Raw genomic sequence first — 9,133 nt, forward strand, 5'->3', positions numbered from 1 at the left:
GACATCCCACCCTTCCTCCCGCCCCCCTCCCATATAAGAGCAGTCTGGACACAAGGGCAAAAGCCCTCCCAGCAGCCGCAGGGTGTGGAAGTCCCAGGTGACCCCGTTGCAAGTGAGAGGCAACCTGTGGTGTCCCGAGGGACGGCCCCGGCAGTGCAGGCGGATGGCCCTTGACATTGCACAAGTTCAGGTGCTGCACAAGCAGGGCAGGGCACAGGGCTATGCCTCCCTGCCCACACCCTACGCGACCTGCAGTGTGCATGTGCCCACAGTGGGGTCTGTGCAAACCCTGCAGTGTGTGTACACCCTGTGGTGTGTACATGCATATGCCACGCGGCATGTGCTGTTGATGTGCACATGACGTGCACATGTGGGCCATATATGCATGCCATGTCCTGTAGATGCACGCTGTGGTGGGGAGGCACGCAGTGTGGTGTGCGTGCACCTTATTCCCTTCTGTCCCTAAAAATCACTCTGCCATCTCTCACAGGCTTCAGAGCAGCACCTGCCTTTTTATTCCCTGCAGAGGCTGGTCTCCCCTTCACACAGCAGCAGTTGCTACTGATTTCCCCTCCGGGGCTGCAAGGGCCTCTTCTTGCTGGTGCTAGGGAGGCCAAAGGAGAGGTGTTCAGTGTTAGGTGTAGGCACGTCCCCTTGGGTGTCAGGGTGCCTGGTTCACGGCCAAGCTCAAACGTGCCCCGTCTCAGCGGTGGTGGTGCCAGTGACAGCCCCGGTGTCCCCAGGGCTGCTGGTCGGGGAAGGCAGGGCAACGCAGGCAGGAAAAGCCCCAGACCTGCTCAGACATAAGCACCAGTGCAGCTGCTCCTTGCCGTGAGCCTTGCAGGGGTTTTGCTCTCCCCTGTTCTTTGGCTCCTGCCACCAGGCTTTAGCCACCTCTAGCTGACGGTGGCTCTGCCTTGCTGGCAGGGACTTGTGGCTGCAGCGGCAGGGACAAGGTCGCTCTCAGCCCTGCTGAGACCCTTTGTGCCCAGCCCAGCCCAGCCCTGCACCCCCACAGTCCCATCTGCACCCCCAGTCCTCAACTCAGGCCAAGCCCAAAGCAGTCGCTTGGGGCTCTGGAGGGGAACTCGCAGTCAAGGGCTAATGTGGGGCATTCCCTGGCCAGGAGAAATCAGAGGATGTCCTATGCAGCCCCATGGCTCTGGGCCGGGATCTTTGACCTGCTCCTGGATCCCCGGCGTTAAGCTGCGCCTGTCCACGCTGGGGCTGTGCACACTTACTGCTGGAGGGAGAGCTGCGCCGGTTTACGCTTTGGCTCCTTTCCCCATGCCTTCCAGTGGAGCTCGGTGTCTCCTCTGTTGCACAAGGGAGAAAAGTGTGTGTAGTAGCTTGAGGTGCCACTGAAGGAAGTATCCCTCCCTGCACAGCATGCAAGGCACCCGGGCACTCTGCAGCCTTTCTCAGCATACTCAGTCCTCGCCTGCTCTTCCCGAGCACGGGAACCAGAAAGGCTTCATCCTTCAGCCACTGAAGCCCAGGAAGATGGCATTACCTCTCATGTCGGGGGGTGGGCAGCGTGCCCTGAGGCATCGGTTAAAAATGAGCAGAGCTCGTGTCCCACCTCAAAGGGCAGGCACCCTGGGCGGGGGGTGTCCTGGAGCTCGAGGCAGGCGTCAGGACCATGTGTCCGCAGCACAGCAGAGCAAAGACAAGTCACCTGCCCCACGCCTGGGAGGCAGGCCTGGTGCTCTGCCCACTCGGCCCTTTCTTGCCTCTCCAGCTCTTCCCACCATGCTGCCTGGAGGCGTCGTTCCTCCTGCTGCATGCAGAGGAGGCAGACTTTCTGGAGGGCAGAGACAGGCAAAGCAGGCAGCAGGAATCGCAGCCGCTGGCAGTTTTCCTGCCCCTTGCCCTCAGCCTTGCTCACAGCAATAGCCTGGGCCTAATGCCAGCCCTGAAAAGCCCTCCTGCTATGACCAAGGCCCTAGAAAGCACCAGTCTCTTTTCTCTCCCGGGAAAGCCTAACTTTTCCCCTTTCCAGGGGCAGCAGCCCGGAGACAGTGGTGTGAGGAGGGACTCAAGAGTAACTTGTGTCTTCTGCAGCAAGATCCACAAGAAGCCACGGAATGTGCAGGTCAACACCTAGCAAGGGCTCTTGGGGGAAGCTGTATCCACAGGGCGCCACGTTTCCACAGTGCCCTAGGACACAGTGGTGACATGGGGCCAGATCACGTACCTGCCCTGTGGTGCGATGCCCTTTGCAAACAGGGCTTTCCGCTTTGTGGCTGCCTTGCTGAGCTGTTTTGCTCTTATCTTTTTTTGAGGCTCTCCCCTCAGTTGCTGGTAGCACCCTAAGATTACAGAGCAGGCAGAGTCTGTAGCAGCACAGCATGAGTGTGCTCTGCCCCCTGTGCTCTCAAGCTGGGCAGAAGGTGGTTCTGCAGCAGCAGGTGGTTCTGCAGCAGATGTGGGTGTGTGAGCTTTGATACATCTCACTGCCACAAGGAGCAGAGCACAGCGCTGCCCCAGCCACAATCTCCACACGCCTCACCTCTCGGGGGGCTGCATGCCCAGGCCTTGCTGAGCCACGCTGGTGTCCATTCTGAGCCCAGGTAACTTCACGGGCGAAAGCCTCCTTTGAGCAAGGAGGTGCTTCTCAGCAGGACTCCCTGCAGGTGTGACATGAGACAGCTCTTCACAAGAGCCTCTTTGAGGCAGCTCAGGCAAGAAGCACTTGCAGAGCTGCTCCGTCCTGGTAGAAACAGTCTGTGGCAGTAATTCTGATTCCCTTGGAGTCCTGTTTCCTAGCAAGACTCACATCCTTTCTGAGAGTGCTGGAAGGAAAGAGCCCATGGCTTTCCCAAGGACAGACAGCAAGCAGTGCCACAGGAGGGGCACTTTCCTATCCCAAGCATCACAGAGTAACTTTGCCGTTAATTCCCTGGCAATAAGGACCCAGGGGAAACCTACAAGCCTGTCTCAGGACTCATCCATTACTGTACCTCCTTTCTCACTCTCCTTTGACATGCCTCCTTTGAGCTGTTGTTGCTGGAGAGCCTTGAAGGGGGCCTCAGTGGCCAAGTGTGCTCGTGCAAGTTCACATCTGGAAACAAGAACACCACCAAAAAAGAAGATGACACGAGCGTCTCAAAAAGCCTTGCCGCCCACTTGCCCTCCAGCAAGACAGTGCCCACCCGTGGGACACACGTGAAGAGCGTTTCGGAGCTAATGCAGGCAATGTACTCAATGCAAACATCGAAATGGCAGAAAGACCAGAACACAGCACTGCCCCAGCCCCAATCTCCACACGCCTCACCTCTCGGGGGGCTGCATGCCCAGGCCTTGCTGAGCCACGCTGGCGTCCATTCTGAGCCCAGGTAACTTCACGGGCGAAAGCCTCCTTCGAGCAAGGAGGCGCTTCTCAGCACGACTCCCTGCAGGTGTGACATGAGACAGCTCTTCACAAGAGCCTCTTTGTGGCAGCTCAGGCAAGAAGCACTTGCAGGGCTGCTCCGTCCTGGTAGGGAACTGTCTGTGGCAGTAGTCCCGATTCCCTCGGAGTCCCGTTTCCCCGCTGCACTTTCTGTCAGTGCTGGAAGGAAAGAGCCCTTGGCACTACAGGCGAGGGAATGGAGTGCAGTGGGGCAGTGTCCTTCAGCAGATCAGCTGCAACTTGGAGCACCAGGCTGCCCTGAGGTCTCCTTCCATTACAAGCCCCTGAAGGGTAACGGCTGCCACCAAACAGAGCCACAGGAGGGGCCGTTTCCTATCCCAGGCCTCACTTTGTGACTGTGCCTTTAATTCCCTGGCAGTAAGGACATAGAGGTGACCCACAAGCCTGTCTCAGGACTCATCCATTACTGTACCTCCTTTCTCACTCTCCTTCGGCATGCCTCCTATGAGCTGTTGTTGCTGGAGAGCCTTGAAGGAGGCCTCAGTGGCCAAGTGTGCTCGTGCAAGCTCAGATCTGGAAACAAAAACGTCACAAAAAAAAAAGAAGATGACACGAGAGTCTCAAAAAACCTTGCCTCCCACTCTCCCTCCAGCAAGACAGTGCCCACCCGTGGGACACACGTGAAGGGCCTTTGAGAGCAATGTGTCCAATGGAAATGTCTCACTGCCACAAGGACAAGAGCGCATCGCTGCCCCAGCCCCATTCTCCACACGCCTCACCTCTCGGGGGGCTGCATGCCCAGGCCTTGCTGAGCCACGCTGGTGTCCATTCTGAGCCCAGGTAACTTCACGGGCGAAAGCCTCCTTCGAGCAAGGAGGCGCTTCTCAGCAGGACTCCCTGCAGGTGTGACATGAGACAGCTCTTCACAAGAGCCTCTTTGAAGCAGCTCAGGCAAGAAGCACTTGCAGGGCTGCTCCGTCCTGGTAGGGAACTGTCTGTGGCAGTAGTCCCGATTCCCTCGGAGTCCCGTTTCCCCGCTGCACTTTCTGTCAGTGCTGGAAGGAAAGAGCCCTTGGCACTACAGGCGAGGGAATGGAGTGCAGTGGGGCAGTGTCCTTCAGCAGATCAGCTGCAGCTTGGAGCACCAGGCTGCCATTACGAGCCCCTGAAGGGTAATGGCTGCCACCAAACAGAGCCACAGGAGGGATGGTTTCCTGTCCCAGGCTTCACTTTGTGACTTTGCCTTTAATTCCCTGGCAGTAAGGATGCAGGAGGAACCTGCAAGCCTGTGCCAGGAATCCTCCACTACTTTACCTTCTTGCTTTCTCTCTGTAGCCAGGTCTTCTCCCAGCTTGTCCTCTGTAGCCGACTGCAGATTTCCTCTCATGCTGGATAAGAGGGGGCTAAAATCTTCCCTGGGAAGAAGATGAACAAGAACATGGAGCTGACAACAAAGTCGCACAAGGACCTGCTGTACACTTGCTGTCCAGCCAGAAAACACCAGCCTTTGGGAGAGGCGTTAAGAGCCCTTCAGAGCTAATGCAGACAGCGTGTGCAACGGAAACCTCTGCCTCCCACAAGGACGGGACCCTCCCGTTGCCCTCCTCCACTTCCCCAAGAGCCTCACTTGTCAAGAGGCTTCTTTCTGCTGCCCTGCTGCCCTTTTCCTTCCTTGGCCCCTTTGGCCTGGCCCGCAGAACGCCTCTTTCGACGGTGGTCAGGCTGCTGCGGAGCACTCCCTGTAACTGTGCACCAAGAAACCTCGTCAGAACAGCATGCTTGGGAGCGCTCCGGCAAGAGGGTGTGCAGACCTGCTCGGTCCTGCCTTGGGAGTTGCACGGTCCTTTACCTTCTCTCTGCTTGGATCCCTCGGGGCCAGGCTCTTTGGCTTTTCCCCCAGGCCCTGGCTTAATCTCAAACCTAGAAACAAGAAGACCCCAGCTGCGAGAAAGGACTCCACGTTGCCTTTGCCACTTGCGCGGAGCATGCAGGCTCAGAGAGGGATGAGAGTCCTGCACGGACTCTACTGTTCCAGAGCAGAAGATGCAGATGCTTCAACACCGTGGAGGCCCATTTCAGGCAAGCACACGACACAGCCAAGAGCTCCTGCCTCGATGGGCCGAGCAGTTGCCAGGGGCTGGTCCCAGTGCTTTGCTCGCCTTCCCGGGAGCAAGGGTATGCTAACACAAGTCCTCCTGGCTGCCACTTCTGACGCTCTCTCCTCTCCCCTCCACAGAGCCCACGGAGAGCAGAGTACTCTCCTTTGCTCCAGTGTGCCCAGATCCATCCATGTGTGAATTCACATCTTGCCCTCCAGCTCGCTGGCACACCCTCCCAGATTCACGCTGTAGTGCTTGTAAAGAGGCCGCTCTGTACCCTCGGGTCGTCAGGGGATGTGCTGCTCAGCAGTGCGCAGGACACTGTGCCAGGACCGAGCTCTGCAGAGCCCTGCTAGACACAGCCTCCCACTGGGCCAAGAAGTCCCTCCTCTTCCTCTCCGCCTTGCTCCCAGAAGGTGGCCTTTAGGACACCTTTCCTTCCCTGGAGTCTCCCAACAGACAGGGCAATGCCCCACACGGGACCTGCATAGGTCAGGTCTTGGACCCACCACTGCACAGAGGCTGTGGCCACGCCCAGGACAACACACAGCCAAAAGCAGACACAGTCTTGACTTCACAGCTTTTTGCCATGTCTTGCCAAAGACAGGGAATGAGGAGGTGAAGCTTGATGAGAAAGGATGCCGACATTCCTCTCTCGGTCCAGTCTATGCTGCGAGTGAAAAACCACAGCACTCTTCCGCGTTGATCCAGGGGAGGCCTCTCCGAGGCCAAAAGAAGAAAGAGCAAGCAAGGAGTTGGCTGGGAGCCCTTCCGTTGGACCAGCTAGTCTTGAACGAGCTCACGAGCGGGCAAGCTCTGGCAATGCAGCACCACCAAGCAGGAGCTGAGAAGCTGCTCGCTTGCTCAGCCACGGGCTACACAAGCAAACATACTCACGTTGGCAGCACACGGATCCCCCCAGGACGCACAGGAAACGCAGCAGCGTCTTTGCCTGATAACACCCAATATTCTGTGCTTGGGTTCTGCAAAAAGGACAGAGACACGGGAGGTGAGGCCAAGGAAGGGATCGCATTACTCACAAAGGCCACAAAGCTTTCTGAGGGTGAGAGAGGCTGCCTCTGCCTCAGGGAAACTCTGCCCCAGGGATGTCTTTCACAAACAGGAGCCCTGCATTGCAATGGAGAGAAGCTGCGCAGCTGTGCAGGAAACTAGCCTCTTTCCCCAGGCCTTTGGGAACAGGACGCTAGGCTGCAAAGAGCTTGGGCTTCACCGCAGACAGCTCTTCCCAGCTTCTGCTACGCTGCCGAGAGCACCAAAGGCAAAGAGCAAGGAGCTCTACAGGGAGCTTGCATTGCTCTAGGTCACGTCTCTCCCAAGTGCTCCGCAGCAGGTCGAGAGACTTCACCTTGAGAGTCCTCTGAGAGGAGCTTGGAAGGACTCTTGGGAGCCCGGGAGACAAATCTCAACTTACAGAGAGGAGACATTTCAATACAATTCCAGGGCCATCCACGGCAAGGAGAAACTCCTTGGAATATCTCATTGTGAGGCTCTTGTTTCGGCTCATCAGAAGACCGATGCCCTTGAAAACAAGGTCGTAATCCTCTCCAAGTCCCGCGCCCCAGCTGAACAGCACCACAATGTCATTCACGCACTCCTTCACTAGCTTCTCGGGAAGGGCCGTCGCTGATGACAGCAGAGCATAGTCCAGGGGGACAATTTCAAGATCGTCTAGGAAACAGCAAAAGAGGAAGCCAGTTGGGTAGGGAGCAGCTGAAATACAGCTGGCGACAAGGGGAGACGTGGCCAGCTCCCATGGCCACGGGGAGGCTGCTGGGCCCACGCTGCATGCGTAAGAAGACTGCACAGCAGCCCTCAGGGTTAGTCTGGCCACCGCCAGCCCGTCCCCGCAGAGCTGACCGTCAGATGTGCCAGGTTTGGCTGACCCCGCTCACAACCCCTGCACACTCCAACGCAAGGCCTCTGTGGCACACAGCCATCAACCAAGTCTAACTACAGCCACAGCCATGGCAGCAGGGAGCAGAAGGCCCAGGGAAATCTGGCCAGGGAGGGGCTTTGCACACACTCTTGCTCCCAGCTCGGGTGCAAGGCGCCTTACAGCTGACTTACACCCCCTTGGAACTGGCAGGAGGCTGTGAGAGCCAGCAGCAACACTGGCGTTTGCCTGCACAAGCTCTGGTGCAGTCTGCAGGGGCAGCACTGCTTTCCTCTCAGCTGGGGTAGAAACAACCGCTCCAAAACATTTCCGTCAGACTGCAGTCATCCAACATGGCCTAAGAGTGACTGGTATGGAGGCAGCTCCAAAGCAGGACAGGGGCAGACAGTCTACGTGCATGCAGTGCTAGTAAACAAAAGAATACCCCAACGCCCTCTCGAGAGGTCACTACGTGGTGGGCAACAGTTGGGCTGGGACAAGGTGAAGTTGCTCTCAGGCCCTTTGGGAGGAATTTGCGATGCCTCTCCGTCAGTTCTGCATTGCGTTCAGCTCCCACCCCAGACATGTCCCAAGGGGAAGCAACGGCTTTGCTCTGCTGCCTTACCAGGAATGTCTCTGTTGACATAGCTGAGCCCATGAGTCTGTGCAACTCTCGGAGACAGGTGAAAGCGCGGGATAATCACCTCCCTGTTCACCTCACTGCAGTGCTTCCTCAGGACATAGAAAATGCCAAGCACATCGAGGGCCACGCCCTGGCACCCGGCGAGAAAAAAGGAACAAAGTGCTTTCAGGTGGGCAAATGGACTGAGGAGTCAGCAGGGCCAGAAGATGGTGCCTTGTTCCTCAGGAGATGGTGCCTTGTTCCTCTGGAGGAACAAGGGGCCTGGAGGGGCACTTGCAAAGCTTTGGAGAAGACGCCTTTGGGAGAAGGCCAGATTTTGTCCTCTCCCTCCTCTGCACCCTCTCAATGGTATGCAAAGTAAAAGCTGAACAAACGTTCCTGAGGGAAGAGACCTTCTCGGCTACGTAAGGGCCAAGGGGTGGCCTGCAGTGGAGTCAGCCCTGCGGAGCGGCCCAGGCTTTGTGTCTGGTCTTTCCTTTGCAGCAGTGAGGACTGCAAATGCCCCAGAAAGGGGTGAAGCCTCTCTTCTCCCACAGCTGCCCTGGACCCTTTGGACCAGTGGACAAAGGAGCTGCTCTGTCACACCCTTGTGCACTTTGGGGACCTTCTCTCTTCTTCCCAAGGAGGGGACGCACAGCGACACTGTGCATGGGGCCCGGGGCTGAGATGAGCAGGATGACAACCCACCTTGTTCAGCACAATCTGCTGTAGCATGTACTCCGACACGCTCTCCCAGATTCTCACGACCTCTGAAAAGCAAGGGAAAGACACATCAGGCTCTGAGCCAGCCAGCTCACCACGTTCGGCACGTACCCAGCCAGGACAGTGACAGATGCAGGTGTAATCACGCATGCAGCAGAATAAGCACAAGCAGGACGGGCTGCAGAGGCCAGGTTTTGGCTGCCTCTGGCCGCAGAGCGAGCACAGGAGAGGGCTGGAGCTCAAAGAGAGACAGCGGAAGGGTTTTGGACAAGGCCATGCCACCATCTCACATCTGCAGGGGGAGGGTGTGCCCCAGCTCCAAGCAGTGGCTGGACTCCCAGAAGAGAAGCCAGGCAGGGCTGGTCGAAAGGGAAGCGGCTGATTTCCAGCGCGGGCGTTTCAGGCAGTCTCCCAAGCCCCAAGAGAGGTGCACAAGCCCT

The 9,133-nt window shown here is 57.5% G+C and overlaps 1 protein-coding gene across 1 annotated transcript; it reads right to left on the minus strand.

Moving 5' to 3' along the window:
* Positions 1-489: 489 nt before the first annotated feature.
* LOC138061831 (coiled-coil domain-containing protein 81-like) lies at positions 490-8,734 on the minus strand. The gene is made up of 13 exons (XM_068916063.1): positions 8,679-8,734; positions 7,974-8,121; positions 6,887-7,143; positions 6,352-6,437; positions 5,205-5,275; positions 4,983-5,100; positions 4,670-4,770; positions 4,135-4,252; positions 3,828-3,928; positions 3,278-3,395; positions 2,198-2,312; positions 1,242-1,316; positions 490-604 (listed from the first exon to the last, which is right to left on the minus strand). Exons 1-12 carry the CDS (start codon positions 8,703-8,705, stop codon positions 1,266-1,268), a joined length of 1,311 nt encoding a protein of 436 aa, XP_068772164.1. The 5' UTR covers positions 8,706-8,734; the 3' UTR covers positions 490-604; positions 1,242-1,265.
* Between the last annotated feature and the right edge of the window lie 399 nt (positions 8,735-9,133).

This window comes from Struthio camelus, chromosome 21, assembly GCF_040807025.1.
Source record: "Struthio camelus isolate bStrCam1 chromosome 21, bStrCam1.hap1, whole genome shotgun sequence".
In the NCBI taxonomy this organism is placed as follows: domain Eukaryota; kingdom Metazoa; phylum Chordata; class Aves; order Struthioniformes; family Struthionidae; genus Struthio; species Struthio camelus.

What these genes read in the sequence shown, in the direction of transcription:
- LOC138061831 (XM_068916063.1), bottom strand. Translation starts at nt 8,705, where the DNA reads ATGCTACAGCAGATTGTGCTGAACAAG. An exon ending in AGAAAGAAGCCTCTTGACAA is followed by an intron (nt 4,771 to 4,982) that starts GTGAGGCTCTTG and finishes TCTTCTTCCCAG; the next exon opens with GGAAGATTTTAGCCCCCTCT. An exon ending in GAAGGAGAGTGAGAAAGGAG is followed by an intron (nt 3,396 to 3,827) that starts GTACAGTAATGG and finishes TCACACCTGCAG; the next exon opens with GGAGTCGTGCTGAGAAGCGC.